The sequence below is a fragment of the Temnothorax americanus genome, unplaced genomic scaffold, assembly GCF_048541705.1.
Source record: "Temnothorax americanus isolate GAGA-0224 unplaced genomic scaffold, ASM4854170v1 Scaffold5, whole genome shotgun sequence".
In the NCBI taxonomy this organism is placed as follows: Eukaryota; Metazoa; Arthropoda; class Insecta; order Hymenoptera; family Formicidae; genus Temnothorax; species Temnothorax americanus.
Window position 1 is genome coordinate 2,405,991 of NW_027509657.1, and position 19,415 is coordinate 2,425,405.

Sequence of the window (19,415 nt, forward strand, 5' to 3'; positions counted from 1 at the left end):
TAATAAAAAAGACACCTATATTCTTCTACATAAAGCCAATAGTTATCGAATATATTTTATAATTATACCTTTTTAGATATATTATATTGAATATAAATATACAAAGTTTAATAATCTGATATATTATCTGTCCATGTTCAAAGAGACAAAAGTGACGATAAATATGGATAATTAAAGCATACGAATTAAAGCATACGAAAAGAAATATTGTATAGATAGGCGGCTTTACTGTGCGTGTATTTATTATTCTGTTTGATTATTCTGTTGCAGCCGGCTGCTATCGAGGATCTTCGAAGATGGACATCTACCGAAGCGCTCGGCGACGTCACCGTACCGCCGGACTGCTCGTCCAGGATCTTGGGCGACACGACCGGCGACGATGCCGTCGATCACAAGCTACCCAGCCCCGAGGAACAGGTTCAGGCTATCGCGCTCAAGTAAGCGGTTTATCTCAATACGTCGTTTGATTGCCGATAGAACGGGAATTGTAGAAACCGCCGCACGAAATAGAGAGACAGGAAAATCTTTTCATCATTGAGGATATGATTTATGATCGATAATCTTGATAAAATATCAAAAACTTATTTTTGGTCAAATTTTCGAGACATATTTCTTTTACTATCATTATAGATTTTAGATTCTTATTTATATAAGGATATATAATAGATCCTTTATATTTTGGGAAAGATTAAATATTTAATTATTAAGATTAAATATTTTGGAAAATTTGATGTAATGCATTTTTAACTGTATTTTAAAAAATGATCATGTGTTTCAATATCAAATTAATGCAAATGTTATTGATTTAACATTAGAGAAAGAAAACAGATCGGCAAAGATTAGCAAAGGAGATTGAAAATTGTTAATTTATAGAGCAATTTATGAGAAGTTTCCCGCCAAATTAATGCAATCTTACATGGTTTATATATAAACTAATACATATAAGCGTGTACAAGTCAAAAGTCTGTCACACGGTTTCCTGTTACGCGACTTGATACGCTCTTCCTCCGGGTCCATTCAGTTTTGTATCAATGGCAGACCGACAAGCTCTCTATTGTGATCCCGAAATGTACGCTTTCGTCGTAGATTCCCGGCGGAAATCGTAGCGGTGGATGTGAGCGGACGAGGTTTCGAAAGAATGTCGATGAGGAGGAGGTCCTTGCTGTCAGGGCCAGAGACTCAGGAAACGACGGTGAAGAGGAGATCGCGGCCACGCAGGCCGAGAGGGAAGAGACGAAATACGATCGCCGGTACCGATCAGAAGGAGATTCGACAAGCTATCGGAGGGTTAGTGTTGCCATATAGTTAACCCTTTAATTCCAAACTGAAGAATTTTCAGAACTTCTCTCCCCTACTTTACTCATTACTCTTTTAGTTACTACAATTTCGGATTGTGTGAGCAAACGGTTTTCCGTTATTTTCTATATTTCGTATTCCAAATTAATGTAATTAAAATTCTGCTTTATGAAGTGCTATTATATACGTGCCATGCTATTTAAACTCCGGAATTAAAATGATATTGTCGATCCTTCATTGTTTCACATTTCGCGAAAGTAACTGTTTCAAGATTGTTCGATTTACAATCCGTATATAATAAAGATAAATTTTTATCGTCGTTTGAAAAAGGATTACTAGGAAACGCTATCATTGATGGGATTAATGGACCATTCGCTGAACGCTCGACTCCTTCAACTTTTACGGCATGATAAATATACTCGTATAATATAACCAAGGAGTATACATTTTGCTCGGATACATCGCAGCGGTTCTGTTATACTATAAGGACGCGCGGATCCAGAGATCTGTACCTCGAAAATAGTCGGCGATTTGTCACGCTCGATAAAGTGCGCTCATATTTTCGCAGTCGTCCAAGCACGAAGAATCTTCCTTACTCTACCTTTGTACTACTCCCATTGCCGTGATAATAGTTTCAGATCATCTCCGTATCGTTGTCGTGCGATATCGCACGCGAAACCTCCCACAGGCTCTAACATAATCTAACTTACGTATCAATTGAAATATACGCGAATAATAAATCTGTAACAAAATCGTCATCGTGTATCACGGTTTATCCGTGATTAATCGTAGCATGCTCGCGCGTGAATCTGTCGTTTTTCTTACAAAACGCGATGGAAACTCGCACTCACTACAGTATTTCGCCTCATATTCACGTCGTTGAGATTATTTATCGCTGTAGGGAGACGACTGGCGAGGAGCCCGAGGAGACGCTGCCAAGCGCCACGCCGAGAGCGCATCGCTCGGCGAGCACGGACGTCTTGGGGTCCACGAAGAAGGACTCACCCGCGGAAAAGAAGTCGCACTTCAACACGCTGAAGGCGTGGGGCATGTCCAGACTGAAACTGATCAGTCCGAAATCGAATCAGCAGCAACCGCAACAGGAATCGACGATGGTCAGCGCGGAGAGGACCGAGCAGACACAGGGTCAAACGAGATCGCCGGAGGAGATAAATATTTACGAGACGGTGACTACGAGACGCAGAAGGGACAAGTCGCACGAGAGGAAGCCCAGCTCGTCCAGCTCGAGCGGCAAGAGCACGGCCAGCATACCGGTGTCGGTACCGAGCACGGACAACAAACAGCCGAGCGTGAAATTACGCGAAAGCGCCGCCCAGAGGCGAGAACGACGGAAGGGCGGCAACCGCGACGACGCACCGCACTCGAGCTCCGGAAACTGGAGCGCTTCATCCGAGAGCGGAAGAGCCAGCATCGGCAGCGAGACTACCACCACCACGCATCAGCCTAGGTAAGAAGAAGAAATCGAACAGGGATTATCTCAATGTCCCAATTATATTTACGGAAGTCTTATATATTTTCTTAGTTCTACAGGCAATTGAATATTTTCCAACGCGGTCATTAATTAACTAAAAATTACAGCAGACCTTTAAAATGGATCCTAGATATTTGAGTGTACCTAGCAGAACGATTTATATATTCTGTTATGAAAATTAGTTACGGAAGTTATTTAAACTTCGTACGAAATTCAATTAAATTTTGATTATTCCATCAGCGAATTGAGATTTGCCTTAATCTTCTGAATCAGAGATCGCGAAGAGATTGTTTTAGACTTGAGGAAAAATTTACATTCGTTTAATATACTCGAATATATTATGTCAGATCCACGACGACAGCTTCGATCGGCACGTCCTCCACTTCCTTAAGTCACATGAGGCGATTGAAGGGAAGGGACACCTCAGCTTCATCCTCGGTAACTTCCGAAGGTACCTTAACACCGGATATCATACAGGATATCACGGTGGTACCCTTTTCCGACGATGGCGAAACGTCGTCGGTGTACTCTTGTGACACGGAAGGATATTACACTTCATTTCACATGGACTCAGGCTTGAAAACTCTTCGAGAGGAGGAACTCATGCCGCAGAGTCCTTTGACGAAGACTAACGACGTTGGCTCGGATCCTACCTCGCCGATTGTCGAGAACGAATACGAACTATTTGGCAGAGGATCAACTTCCACAACGACCAGCTCGGCCGGAACGGTTTGCACCGCACTTATGGCACCACCGCCTCCCGAGCGCAAGTCCAGCCTCACAGTTGTTGCTATGGCAAGTTCAAGGGTCAATACTTTTAGCTGCGATAAGAGATAGGCGAGATAGCGAAATAAAATTAAATTGAGTATTTATTTATTAAGAGAGAGATTTTAAAAACCTTATAGAATGGAATAAAGTTAAATAGACATAAGATTAATTAATATTGAATTTTCGATAAAAAATGAATTTATATAAATTATATATTAATTTTTAATAATATAACGCCAGCATCTCGTGCATATAGACAAATACCGGATTTTAATTAATTTTTCATTTTTCTTCTACTGTAAAATCTGTGAGTTAGTTAAGATTATGTTTTTGATTAAATTAATATAAAAAAGCTAACATCAATTTTTTTATTAAAATATTTACAATAATAAAAATTAACTTTTTATATTTCATAAAATTCTTAAATGTTCTTGTAATAAACTTCGTATAATTATATTTTCAATATGTATTTTTAATATATTCAATTCTGTCAACAGGTTCATGGTCAAAATCAAAACGGCGGCGAATCACCTGACAGTGGTCACAACACATCCTCGTCTCCCGTTGAATCTGCTTCGAGTCCAGCCTGCACCGGCCGTTCCTGCTCCGAATTTGAGTATTCAGAGTCCAGCGATCTGGAGGGCTGCGAGCGAATCGAGAGGATTCGCTCGAAAACGGCAATCACGACCAGTCGGATTCCGTCGATGTGCGTGATCACGCCACCCGTATCCGATGACGAGCACGCGAAAGAGACGGACCAGAACGAGAAGAAGACGAACGAACCGACGAGGAGGACTGAACTTCAAGGTGGCGGTTCGATATTAATGTCTGCCACCGTCGGCACGTCCAAGATGGAGGTGATCAATGGCCAGGACAAGAATCTCTATGCCACCGTACAAGTATTGCCGGCGGCCGCCAATAACGACAGACCGACGACGACAGGCCAGTCGTCGTCGTCGATCAAAATCAGTCCACTGAGCGGAGTTCTGGGCAAGCTTCGTGGCGTACTTCCGGGTAAGAAGCACGCCACGAAGAACGGAGCCGTGCAGGAGCTGTCGAATGCAGACTCCGGCGACTATGTGACCATAGCCGACGTGAGGAACAACAACGACAAACGCCCCGCGGGCCCGCTTTCATCGTCATCATCAACGTCGTCGTCGTCATCAGGCATGACCGCCGTCCGACCGACTACCACCTACGCCAATTCCGATATCTTCAAGAAAGACGCGGAATACGTCAGTTTGAGCGAGTTGCCGAAGAAACCGGATTCGTCGTTGGAAAGGAAGAGACAGGGTGCCCGAGTCACTCTAGATTCCGAGGGTAAAGTCGTCTACTCGTCCGATAGTCTGAAGAGAAGAAAGGGAGCGCACACGACATTTAATCCAGGTATCTCAATTATTATTTCAATTATTCAACATTGCTCTTCTTATCAAAATAAGAATTTTTTCCGGTAAAATTTTAACTTAGCTTAAGCCTGCAATTTTTATTAAATTACTAATAGCATTTTTTGTTTCCGACATAAATTTCGACCGCTTAAAAAAGATCCTGATGAAACTAACTAATCGATAAAATTAATTATCAGACAATCTTTAACTGATTATTGAAACATTATTGAAACAGTTCGGATTTTCACGCAACACATCTATGTCCAGGTCCCTTCGTCAGGGAAGGAGTGTCACCGAGTCCGTCGCCATTGCTTCATCGCGCGATGCCGAACATTCGCGCCGTTACGAAGAACGTCGACGCTGTGGACGCTGCGAACGTCAGGACCACACCGCCGACGTCACCTCAGTTGGGCAAGCTAATCATTCGAGCGGCGCGAAGTCCCGATCGCGCGACCAGTCCGGATTACGTACGCACGCCGACGACCGTGGTCGGTCCCACGAGCCCGACCAGTCCCCACAGACAGGTCCGCGGGGCTTACGTCAACGTGCAAGGCGACGAAGGTAAGACGTCCAGCACTGACGAGCACCGCGATTGCCGCACTGGTAGATTAGAGGCATCACGCACTGCGACCGCTACGTCACGCTCTATGGACGAGTCTAGGCAGTCCCTCGGCAGTCCGACACTCGCTTTGGCACCGTGCAACAAACTCCCGGAGCCAGACAGATCCGTAGATAAAGTCAAGCTCTGTCACGGGGGCTCGCAGATAGACAGACAGACAAAGCGTAAACTTGATCGCGACGAGAACCGTCCGCCGGAGCTCAACGGCGACGCTGTCGAGACAAACGTTCGCGCGATCGCTCCGTCCAAAGTCAATCACTCTGTCGATCTTAATCCCGCGAACTCGCGATTAGACTTTGAGAAATCAGGTCTCTACCCAAAGATCTTGAGAGCAACCGGTAACACGCCCAAATTAGGTAGGAAATTATTGGTCTCGGATCTCGATACTCCGAGCTTCTGTAGGAAAAAATCTAATTCCGATAGTCAAAATGTGAATACGGCGCTCAATGATGACACTGTCGATAAGAGCACGACTGTCGATTGTACAGAATTAGATAATCAGGCCGCTAAAAACTCCGGTTCATCGCGCGGCGACAGAACAGATCGTAAGGTGAAACGTAGCGAGAGTTATCGTATGGCGAACAGTCCGATCATGTTCATCAAGAAATTATCCGCGAGCAATCAAGCAGAGAAGTCGTCCAAGATTTGCAGGACGCCCTCCGAGGAGCTACAGGAGGAGTTGCTGAAGGAGAGGATCAACTATCCCGAGACGGTCTCTAGTCCGGAACCACGGGTCAGTAATAATATGACCTTCGACAACAATGTAACGGTACCTGTTCAATCGATACCAACTAGTCCTAGACCGAGGGCTTCGGACCTAGAACCGGCTAGGGTGCTCAAATATTCTAGTAACGATACAGAAATCTGGTAATCGCGTCAGCGATACAGTTCGGCAACTTTTGCAATACCGATATAAAGTTAAAACGAGATCAAAAATTTAATTATTTAAGGTTTCTACTCTTTATCGAAGTCTTATCGGTTCTATAAAAACTTCAGATCTAAGCGCGAGTACTAGTATAGTACTTCCGCTAAGTATTCTATTAACGACATAAAAATCTAGTAGAGACTAGAGAACATTGCATTAGTGTGCAATACTAGTTTTGCAATACTGATATGAAGCGGGAATGATAATGCTGCGACTGCTGCAAGCTCTGATATGAGTTGAGTCGCGCTTAAGAAAAACAAAGGATGTGGATTTAATGGAGAATAATTATCACACACTTGGAGAATATAATAATACGTGATAACATGTCTTATGGCTAAAAGCACCGAGTACATCTGTACTAGAACTCTCTTTCGAATCTGCTTCTTCAGAATAATTCTAACTTTCTATTAGTAGCTCAATGAGTAATTTACATAGACACAAATAAATATAAAATTATCTTGAGAATTCATTTACAATTAAATCTCACTTCCATAATTTTATTTCATAAAGAAAGTTGAAGTTAAAAAAGTTATGGTAGAATATAATTACTTTTTATACAATAAAAGAGAGTTTCACTATTTGAAAAATTAATATTTTTATTTTTAAAGAGAAAAAATTTCATACTCTTTAATATTTCTATTTAATTTTAATATTTGTGAAATAAAATCTCCAAAAAGAATACTTTGAAGAAGAAATTAACAGCGTTAAAATAGAATACAGTTCAGTAAGAGTAGAATATAAAATATCGCGAGCTTTTGTACAGCAAGCATCACGATATCTCGAAAATCGGCGTTTTTGCTGCCAAAGGTTCGGCGCGATAACTCCGCAGAGAATGATTTCGATGCGTTGAGACTTTGATACCTCGTGTTAAATCATGGTAAGATCATCGCGTAAAATAGATCGGAAGATGAGCGAGAATCATCAAGGTCTAGTCAGATATAACTGGAGCGAGAAGTCGCGGGGGAGATATCGGTGCAGCGGATAGCGGGCGCATTATGCAAAAGACGGATCGAGGTAATGTCACTCTCACGAATTTACGGGAGCAGGGACCAACAAACAAACCGTTCGACGATGATCACGACAGCGAGATCGGCCAATTTTTTCGCACGCGAACAAAGATACAGAAAGAGAAACACGCATACCGGTCACGTTTTTCCTTATCTGACACTCGTGTCCGATGTTTCCAGCTGCGAGTCGGCCGACGATCCCCGCGGTGCGTTTAATACTTACGAGGAGATAAATCTCGAGTTTTATCGTCAAATGACAGTCCGTGTGTATGTGGAATATTTTAGAGTTAATTAATTTTATCAATAAGAACAAAATGCATTTGGAAAAAATTAATAGGGCCAGCAGGGACTAATTTTTGCATTTTTTGTAAATGAATTGTGTCTCTCCCTCAAGTGATTTTATTTTTTATATTAATTATTCTCGATATATATATGCAAAACATACAAAATTCTGAAATTTTATTAGTTTCTTCCAAGCTTTCTTATTTAGACTTGTCGCGCATAAACTTGAATCATTTTGTTTAAAATAAAATAACGCAATAGTATTTTTTTCCATTGGAGCATTATATATTAAAGCGAATTATTATCAGAATGGAACCCCCCAATGAATTAAACTTTCGGTCATATTACATTTATTTGACTCCGATTTTAAATAAAACGGCATTAAATCGCCAAACGTTTAAAACTTAATTCTTTTCTGGACCGGGAGAAAACAGGAAATTATCGCGTCGGGGTGGCGAGAGTAGGCAATCTTCCGCTTTATAGCAATCCGCTGGAAAACTCCCACGAAGCTCTCTGTCAGTTAAAGACTCACTTTGTTAACCCTTATCAGCGTTATTAGCCGCTGGCTCAATAAGCAACGCGAATTGCATCAGACGCGATGTTTATCCCGGCACGATAATGGCCGGGGTGTCGATAAACAAAAATCCCCACCGCGAGGATTGAAATACTTTCGTGCGCGTCCCGGCGCCTTCAGTACGCTCCGATCCGGTCGAATAGATCGCGAGATCGTTCGCCCTCCGTCCGCAAAGTTCTCTTTCCCTTCAATCCGCTCGGAAATCGCGACTTTAGTAACAAAAAATGCAGTGCCGCAGGAAATCGGCTTGCATTTTTGCAAGAGGACGGAGCCGCGTGTCTTTGAATAATCGTCGCGTCTAATCACGATCCGATCACGTTCTCTCAAGATCGCCAGTTCCGTGACGTATAATCATCTTTTATGATTATTGTTATTCCTAAAGGCTCGATTTATCGATCTGCGAGTTCAAGAAAATCACTTTCGGGCGAAGGCCAATTTTTTTTTCCGTTTCCGAAAGATCCTCGAAAGTCTCTCACATGCCAGTTGGATGACTCGCCGCAGAATGAAATCGAGTTTTTAGCGTGGCGCGATGATAAGACGTTATCGGTACAAAAACGGAGAGGAAATCTTGTCGCTAGACAGACAGTCGCCGGGGCAATACCGCTGATAGACGGAGCACAGCGCGGTCGTCGTAAGTCGATTCACGATTCCCGGCTCGATCAGTTGCCCGGCTCCCGGCTCGCCGCGGCAACGCTTCAACATGCTGGCGAGACATCTCCTCTTCATCGCGACCAGGCGGCCTCGTAAGTTGATTATCATAAAAATCATCGTCGCATCGCTTCACAGTCATTGAGCCTATACAGTCCCGTCTGCATTACAAGTTGCATCCTTGCAGGCGTATGGGGTTAACGTGAACTCCAAGCTGTCATTTACTGTCATTAGCTATTTTAAGCTTTTTTTCATATTTTTCATGATTATGTGGGTATAATATATCAATTTATCGCTTTGTTAAAACAATATATTGTTTTAATATATTATTTTAACAAACTCGAATAACGTGTGAAAAGTTTACATTTATTAACAGATGTATTGACAGATGTAAAAAGACTCGGGAATCTATTCAATTTTACATTATTATGGCATACTGATTGAAAAGATGTTATTATAAATATGAAAAAAAAGTGAGAGTTTACGAATATATTCATTACACACTGCATTCTTATCAACTGTCACTTGTGTCAATTTAATTATGCTCTGTGCTGCACATCTTTTTTGTCCACTTTGGACCTGAATTTTTTCTTGGCGATAATTTCAATTGCTCACGATTAGGAGAAAGGAAATGTTATCGTGTATGCATGTGTTGTATATGTCTGCTCCGAACTTGATTATTTCCTTTTATTTCGTTTCTTCGAGCCAAAATATTTTGTATCAGTACATGTAATGCGATACTCAAGGAAAGGTTACTTATATCCATTACGTAAACCGTAAACTGATAAATTTATGGAAATTTACAGAAAATTTATTTTCGAGACACAAATCATTCTTTCATACGAATTTTATTTTTAAACATCACCAGAAAATTTCTCTGATTACGCTTGGAATATATTTCGTAAAATAACATATTCTTTAAAATCCTTCAAGCATTAATCCTCCAATCATTAATTTTTGGACATTTTCATACCTATCGACGAATAAAAAATTGTATTGTGTATTATCCATTACTTTTCCAATTTATTATATCTTCTTTTATGTAAAAAAAAAATTAAGATATTTTATAGCGATAAATCACATGTTTTCTCCTTTCTTCTTTGTGCTACCGATGCATCTTTTATCCCCATTAACTATGCCGCGAAGTACAAATGAGCAAATGGGACGCTAATTTTTCTGTCAAGTCGATGACTGTATCGGTGACATCACTCGAGAACATTAAGTGCCCGGCATCACGTGAGTGACCGCGCGTTCGTTATCGGCATTGCAAAACTGGCGTACGATTATAAAGAAGTTTTACACGGACGGAGAAAGAGAGAGAGAGAGAGAGAGAGAGAGAGAGAGAGAGAGAGAGAGAAAATCAGTGGAAAGTGCCGAAGAAAGAAAGAGAGATGAAAAGGTCGATCCTCTCCTCCAGTGTCTTGCACTTCGTAACAGCCCATCTTGACAAACGGATGCACAACGTAAATCGTGCGCGCTTATCTCGAAAGCGGACTTTTATCAGCGCGCGTAACCATGCACCGGCTCGATCTCCCGTGAAGTGTAAACAATAATATTAGCATTGATCGACAATAACGCACGCAGATACATATACACGCGTGGGGCGAGTAAAAAAAATAGTATGATAATCGAAGTCCTGGACGACCTGGTGATGTCTCGATGGAGACTTTGGAGCGAGCGATACCGTTGCGTGAAATCGCGGCCAAAATTCGATAACGGTAGTTAAATCGCAGATAATTCGTTTCGGTCTCAAAACGATTAACGTAAGAGCGATGGAGAAAGAGAGATGCGGACGGACCACGTGTAATGGTCACTATTTCCAACGTCTGTCAATCTCTAACCGACGGTTAACTTTTCAGAAAAGCGAATAAAAATTAGCTATTTTAGAAATTAACCATCATGGATCACTGTTTTCAATGTTTGTTAACCTCTATATATAACTGACGATTTATTTTCAAACTAGCCAATTTCTATTCGCTTTTCTGAAAAATTATCCGTCGGTTAAGAGATTAACAGACGTTGGAAATAGTGACCCTAAATCTCGTCGTCGAATTTAACTTCATCGCGGGATGCGGATAACTTTTTTATCTCCTCGCTGATTTACTACTATTTTCAGACACATATGACAGGCAATACTGACGCTCAAGTGTGAGACGTAGTAAAAACAGATCCGTCCAATTTAGGTGTGCAAAGAAATCGCGTCGATGCGATTACAATAGATGTAAATCGTTGCGAAAATCAGTTGTAAGCGGCCTGTAATCGTGATTCTCACGTTATTTATATGTTAAGAACAAACGTAATTAGAGATATGCAAAATATTACGTTCAAATATAATTTATGTAATTAGCTGTTTACGCCGAAAGTATTGTGTTAATTCACTTGTATAACCGCACACGTATGGCCAGTGACAAAGACGTACATGATTTACTTTACTGTCGATCTTTGAATTTTGCATGAGACGAGCACTAAGTCATCTTATGAACAACGTGTTTTTATATATAGCCAGTTTAAACATCGATCTATCATATATGTTTATAATTATATTTATTACCAGCATACTCTCGTGAGTAATTATGCCAAATTGTGTTTGCTACCAGTATCCATATTTCAATTAATGTTACTACGTATGTTTATGCACGTAAGAATACGTTGCTGCGTCGTTAGAAACAGTGACGATTTGCGATGATTTTCAGGGTGAAGTTAACGAGCCTTGTTATTGGTAACGAGCCACAATGATTTACGCAATTTCTGTGGCTGTTTCTTGCGACGCAGTATAAATATACAGTGGAAATAAAAATTTATAAAAAGAACAGGAGAGGATTAGTCACAGCCTATAGAACTACTATCTGCTCACGATAAATGCGTAATTCGTCGCAGCTCGCTCTTTATTTTACATTTGTGAGCGATAAGTCGAGAATGAGGGTAGAAAATATAGTGATCCCGATGACGTACGAAAGTGATTTCTTTCGCGTTGATAACAGTAAGAGAAAAACGTGTTTTTCATGCATTTTCACGCGTTTCAACATAGTAAAGCAGTTATAATATCGTCAACTTCCCCTTGCGCGCGCGCGCGCGCGCACACACACACACACACACACACACACACACACACACACACACACACACACACACACACACACACACACACACACACACACACACACACACATTTCATACTTCGCGATTGATCGACGAGTAGCGCGCGTTACACGAAGTTAAGTTGTTGACTTCCATTCCATTTGCATACTGACGATACGAAAATCATGTCATTGTATTTAAGTTACCCTAACACTTTGCTGATTTATCTCACCTATTATTGTATCGGAAATTTCCATGAAATCTAAGAGAAACTTCCATTATATATATATTTGTTGTTGTTAATCTAAATTATATATAAATATTAAGTTTTGACTTGAGATGTAACTGATTTATGATAGTGACTTAGTAGTTTAACGACACAAAATTAACCGTCCTTCGGTCGGAAGAGTGTTCTTCACGTCCGATCTTTCATTGACTGATCATCGTTAAATATATTCTACAAGTGAAACAGCTGTCATCTCCCATAATCGAGATAACGGCAGTTCGTATTCCGGCATGCTTGTGAAACCTTCGTAAATGTGCCTTAACTTGCCGTGTCGCATGTTTGCTCGAGATGCGTGCTCGCCTCTCGTTGTAAGTAGCGCGTCTACCACTAACAAGGACTAACTGTGGGTACATAGAAACCCTTAGCTGCAATCATGGGTCTCGATCAGGGTGACACCGTGTTCGCGTTTTTTTTTTCTTTTGCGCGATCGTAAAGTATTTAAAAAAATAGATTTTTGTAATTAAATATCATTAAATTTTTGTCTCAACGTTAAACATACCAAACCAAGGTAAAAAATTAGTCTGATCTACTACGTCGGGATGTTGATCATACTGATATAATGCTGCAGCAATGTAGATAATTGCATATACTAGAGAAAATCAAGCAAATTTTCATAGAGGATTAACGTGTCTGAAACGATTACTCCTCCCTTCACCATGATATAACACTGCTCTCGTAATGGGAATATACCGCGTCTATAATCCACACGATAGTTATCACGTCGACTTCGCAGGCGTTTAGCTAGCGCGATAACATCACACGCTTATGCGACTTCGCGCCGCCTGCTTATGGGATAACGCGAGGTAATAGCACACCGGTTATAAAACGAGCCGCATATATGCGTTAATTGAAATCGCGGGAGAGAACGGGAGAGGTCCGAGTCCGCACTTTGCGCCGCATTCCTCACGGTGTTACCCTGACACAGCAGTGATGATTAATCAGCTTGCAACTAATATCGCGAGGACGTACTTACAACCTGGGCAGGGGAGCATGCACTATCAGCGTGTACTGTACATGTGTATATGTGTGTAGAGCGTTAAGAGATCCATACCCGCTGTAAGCAACGTTATTATTATAGACACGTATATATGTACATTTTTCTTTTTGTACTCCCGCGCAATGCGTTATCGCGACGCATCTTGCCCTGTACATACAAGTACAATATTACTATCGCCACAAGAAAACGATGTCATTTTAACGATTTAGGAATGTATGTAATAGACGTCATTCTTTTTGGAAAGCACTTGCATTTTGTCATTTTTTTTCTCTCTCTCTCTCTCTCTTTTCTGTCTATCGTCTCATCTCACCCATGTACACATCATATGCACCTCTGATTGTAAATATTGCACCATCCTAAGTTCCCGCCTGTTTTTTTTTTGTTTATTATTTTTCGTTTTATGTGTCTCCATATATGTGCCTACTGTATAGTTTTAGAAAAAAAAATGCACCTCACGCGCGTGTGGCACCCCCGCACTAGTAACCCACAATATCATAGTTCCATGCTCCATACACCTGGTGAGTACGTTTTTTTTTTAACTTCCTAGGCGTACTGCGCGTAAGTTTGATGTGGAGAAAGACACGAATTTTTCTTTATGTGTAATAACATTTTAACAATTCTTCTATATTTTTCTAAAATATATTAAGTTGTATCCGCATGTCTATTATTTATTATTAGACATTATAAATTACATTAACATGTATTTATTTGTTATTAACTATTAGATTTAATTTCGTTGAATATATTCGAAATTTAATTAAGTGATTTAAGTGGCTAAGTATAAAAATTAACATCAGACTCACGCGCTCATATTATGATTTTCTCACGTTTTGTTTATCGCATGCTTGTGTTTGTGATGCTTTTGCAACATGGTCGCTTTGCTTGGATTAATCACTCACAGTTTTGATAATAATATCTTCATGTAAATACTTTTAATATATGTTCAAATCTATATGCGTATATTACTGTATTTATATAAAATAATAATCTCTTGTCAAAATTTTCTTCTTATGTAACTTCTAATCGCAAGATCTGAAGCAAAACAATTATAACAATTATAAATTATAATTATAAGAAATAATTATGCATATGATAAAATGTATCACAATTACAATATATAGGCATGATTTTTTTAAATCTAACAAATCTTCAAGATCATTTTTTGATCTTTTCGAGAAGATTAATCTATCCAAAGACTTTTAGGAGATAATAATTCTTATACTGTATTTTATCAAGTTAAAGGGAGGAAAATCGATCGTAATCGATCTAAGAAAAACACTTGTGTCCTATCCTATCACTTGCTAGAAGTGTAAAGACATTTTCTGAACTGTTGCAGACAATCCTATACTGACCATACCTCCGGAATCCATACCGCCGCAGGCGATTGTTCAACCGCCGCCCTACATAGCCCCACCGAAGCCCGAGGATCGACAAAAGTCGCACAAGTACCACGATATCCTAAAGGACACGCAGCCACCTAATCTGCGAGCATATCCCGAGAAGGAGAAGCAACCGATCGCGCAGGATCGAAAGCAAGACATCTATGACCCTCATCGAAATATTCAACAATATGACAACTGCAAAAATATCCTCGAACAGCAGAGGATGTCGAACTATGAGTATCAGCAACGAGTTTGCAACTATCAAACAGTGCACATGCACAACGCGAGGAATCAGCAGCTCTGTTCGCCAGCCAGAGATATCAATCAACAGCAATTTTATACCCTGCCGACAAGAAGACCTCAACGAGAGATCGAACCGCCTCGTAGCGTCACGCCGGACATCACCAGAGGTCTTGGACACGGTTCTCTTAGCAGCATGCACATGCTGGCGAAACAGGGCCAACATAGGGTCACGGCCGTGGAGAACGAGCAGACTCGATACGTTTCCTACGTGGATGCGGGGAGCAGAAATTTGGAACAAGGGGAGATGAGAGGTAGATTCGTGCAGAGTCAACCTCAATCAGTCGTGGATGTTAGAAATAGGTGAGAGTCGGAAGAAGAGTTAGAAGAGAGAGATAAAAGAATTCTTTTTATCATTTAATTGCGCTTCTAAATCAATTATAAATTTTTTAGCAAATATAAATATATATCGACATATCGAGAGATTAAAGATTAATAATATTAATTTTATTATCAAGGCCCAAAGCCTTGTCTAGAGCATTAGTTATCATAGTTATCTAGATTTTTATCTTTATTATGTAAAAGATTGACTGGAAGAAAGTATAAATCGTGAACCATCGAGTCTATTGCAACAACTGATACTAACTGTAACTGTTACTGCTATATATATATATCTTACTTTAAACATTTCATTGTCTTGTGCACAGATTCGCAACGCCCCTAAACCAAGCTGCACTCGGTTATCGATTCTTCGCATCTTCACCCGCCAACGATCCTCTTATGAAGTCTCCTCACGCGGATATTCTGAGGAATAATCCAATTTCGCCGATCGGCCACGGTGGCTACGGATCCGGCTTCAAATCGTCCACTCCCACCAGCCACTACGGACGATCGGTGCCAACCGTGGCGGAACGTCTAGCTCTGACCGCCGCCGCCGGCAATAATTGCTCGTCGCCGGTACCAACGAGCAGTTCCTCGGGCAGAAGCACTCCCATCCAGACCTCTTCCGGCAGAACGACGCCGACCAATCTGGTTCTGTCGCCCACCAAGAGCACCATGTCCAACGAGGAGCTATTCGCTGCGATTCACAAGTCTAAGAAGAAACTCAACCTCAAGCTCAATGAAATCGACAACGAGAACTTATCGCCGTACGGATCAATGAGCTCCTTGGTGAAAACACCGGCCGGCACCAGGCACAGCTGGAGCCCGGAATCTCAAAAAGCTTCTTCGGAGGTAATTGCCAGTACCGAAAATCATCAATTCGAAGAATCATATCTTCAATTCCTACCAAAGAAATTGTTTTCTCGTTAGTTCATTTAATAGAAGATAAAGTATATGTTTATTTTAATACAAATTAATTTATCTGATCTTTCTAAAATCCTACAATTTAATTTATGTTCACCACAGTTTATTTCTCCCGTTAATTCACCCGATCCATTCCAGATACCGACTACGGTGCAATCGCCTACGTCACGAATGGATTTCAAACGTTTGCTCCTTCAACAGAGTGTAAAAGCCAATCCCATGCGGCTATCGGCGGCGGAACAGCTGAAACTGTCGCGCCAGCAGTGTCAACAACAGCAACAGCAATCGTCGCCGAGCGCTCACCAGAGTCCCTTGGCCAAAGTCCTGAGTCCACGCTCAGTCTGGAGGTTTCAGACCCCGAGAACCGACGTCCTTTCGTCCACCATAATCGAGGACACCGCGGCGGAGGAGAAGGCGATGAAGCCCTCGCCGGAGAACACGTCTCCCATTTCAAGACTGAATTCTAGACGGCAGCTGGATCTTTGCATCGATCTACCGAGTCACTTGCGTGTCACCGACAAGGACAAAGCCGCAAACTTCAAAAACGATAGACTAACGGCGAAAAAGACGTCTGTGGACGAGCTCGATCTCGATACCGCGATCAAATCGTTAAGTCAAAATAACTATATCCACGAATCAATCACAAGCACGTCTGGCGATCCTACACGAACCGCATCTCCTGCAAAAACCACGATAACCGGCCAGGATACTTCGTTCTTGGTGCCTCGAAACGATATCGCTAGCACGGCGATACGGTATTCGAAGGGTACGCTCGAATCTACGAGTCAGGACCCCGTGAGTGCTCTCGAGTCGAGGAGGATCAGCAACCAACTGGCGAGAGCCCAGTTCCTGGCCAGCACACCCACGAGCACCAATCCGTCGCAGAACCTCTACTTCAGCAAGAGATTCAGAGCGCGATCGGAATCCCCGCGACACGCGATAACGCAAAATGTTGCGCCGCGCAGTCCGAGTGCTCCTGCTCTCGAAACCGCTCTGTGATTCGCGAATATGTCGATAATGATGACAACGACCTTGCACAAGACTTAGCTCTTCATTACATTGTGACGTACAATATGTACATTTGCTCTCCTTAGCAAGCTGAGAGATACCTTAATTAATAAATCAAAGTTTAGTATACCGGATTGTTAAATTGTAAGTAAGATATTTACATACGAGAATTTGTTAAAATCTAGATTTCAACATATATTGTCATCATAATATGTCCGTAAAAACCAAGCACTGCTCTGAATTGGTGATAGTAACTTCATTTTTAATTTTTTTATAAAATTTTTCTCGAAGGAAACTGACGCAACTGGAATTTTTTAACGGCGATATCTTATCTAGTACATTAATGAAGAGTTAAGTAGCAAGGACATATGATCCATTTGGGAATTTCGACGCGACGTATTTATTAACCGTAATCCATTTAAATCGAATCATTTGTCCTAATTACAACGGCTCGTATCTGTGCTAAGAGACAATAATTCGTGATATGGTAATAACGCGGAAATTAGTATTACCCAGTATTGCAAGGCTTCTTGCATAAACTAGAAAAAAAAACATTCAGCGCGAAAACGTAATTATTACGTCACGCTCTGCTGGTCGAATGTTAAATTGATTTTACGGCACGTAACGTTACCTTACATAATTCAAATCGCTAAATCTCATATATGTAATTCAATCGAGTAATAAGCAATAAATAGGATATTCTCGACGCTAATAATCTCAATCGAGTGCCTATTTGATATATTCGTTTTATAAAGAAGCATTTATATCGTATGTATGACACTATTTAGTCTCGAATTAAGACACAATGATGTACTCGATATTTTCTCATTTTTTTATGCTAAGCGAGCCTTTTTCTTCTCAACGAAGAAAACGATTTGATCTTCGCACGATCTCAATCCTCACGATCAGACACTCTTAAAATAGTAAGGATAAGATGAACACTATTTCGATATGTTCTCATCTCAATTTATAAATACAGGAAATGCGGATGCATTGTATTCCTTGCGAAAGTAATGCACAAAGGTTTCGTTCGCGAGAAGCTCTATTCGCGATACGAAGAAACTATTATAGCGACGAAGCTCTTTCGTAGCTCCGACAAGAATTTTATCGTTACCTACATTAAAATCGAAATATTATGCAGTATTTTATTAACCACTTGGGCTATACAATATTAATTTATTTACGGGAGTTAAAGAGGAACATATTGGTAGCCAAGAGCCACGTGAAAATTAAGCACAATGGACTATAAATCGCTCGTCGTAGACGATAGAAGTTGAGTGCAGGATTATTATTAAAAATTCTCGAGATTGCCAGAGAACAAAATACTGTAAACTTGACTAGAGAACAAATTCTATAATGCGCGATTTGTCGTTCACCGTGCAAGGCTCGTTATGGTGCATCGGCAGACTCGGTTTGCCGACGACGCCAAATTGGGAGTCTAATCGTTAAGGTATTAATTTATTTGTCGACTTCGACAACGGCAGCCCAACTCCCGCCTTAAGTTTCGTCTTCGGCGAAAGTTGTACATATAATACGCGAGCAGCGTAATCGCAAACCGATTTTAAGTCTCGATCGCTTGCTAGTCTAGTCGGGGTAGAATTTAGTACGTATATACATATATATATATCACGTTTTGGAGATTTTTCGAGCGGAAAAGTGCCGTTAATCGCGTGTGCGTATAATCTAATCACGTCGAATCGATTTTATACGATTATCGAATGGTGAATAGAGAGAATCTACAAATATATATATATAAATATACATCATATAACGTACGCGAGGAGGATAATGATATGTATAGCGTAATAAAACAAAGTTGCCTTAATTAAATTATTTCGAATTATACGAGCGATCGCCGATCGGCGCGATTCATCGACTATTTACGATCGCGCAATGAACGGAAGTAATTTTGCACATGTAACATGTAACCCGCTAGGTATTAAGCTGGAAACGTGTTTTGTACTTTGCTCAGAATAAATGAAAATATTTCGTGAACAGGTGAGTTTTCCTTGTTCCTGTGCATGTTTTGCGCACATATATAGTTAATTTATCGCGACATCTTTAAAAACGGACGTGACGAAAGAGCGTCCGCCAAAATAACGTCGGCGTCGCTAAATAAGCGC

At 40.9% G+C, this 19,415-nt stretch overlaps 1 protein-coding gene and 1 long non-coding RNA gene across 3 annotated transcripts in view; one reads left to right on the forward strand and one right to left on the reverse strand.

Annotated features, from left to right (window-relative positions):
• Gukh (NHS actin remodeling regulator GUK-holder) overlaps window positions 1-19,287 on the forward strand; it is an 80,165-nt gene extending 60,878 nt beyond the window's left edge. Inside the window, exons 3-11 of one of the 2 annotated variants that reach the window (XM_077417657.1) lie at window positions 271-437; window positions 1,087-1,287; window positions 2,198-2,764; window positions 3,136-3,583; window positions 4,054-4,942; window positions 5,209-5,502; window positions 14,694-15,342; window positions 15,687-16,212; window positions 16,486-19,287. In XM_077417657.1, coding sequence (XP_077273783.1) covers window positions 271-437; window positions 1,087-1,287; window positions 2,198-2,764; window positions 3,136-3,583; window positions 4,054-4,942; window positions 5,209-5,502; window positions 14,694-15,342; window positions 15,687-16,212; window positions 16,486-17,283 — 4,539 coding nt within the window. In that variant the 3' untranslated portion in view covers window positions 17,284-19,287. Of the gene's footprint in view, window positions 1-270; window positions 438-1,086; window positions 1,288-2,197; window positions 2,765-3,135; window positions 3,584-4,053; window positions 4,943-5,208; window positions 5,503-14,693; window positions 15,343-15,686; window positions 16,213-16,422 lie in introns of both variants that reach the window. The other variant, XM_077417656.1, reaches the window with a different exon arrangement.
• LOC143903767 (uncharacterized) overlaps window positions 1-19,415 on the reverse strand; it is a 70,142-nt gene that overhangs the window by 50,417 nt on the left and 310 nt on the right. The window lies entirely within an intron of this gene.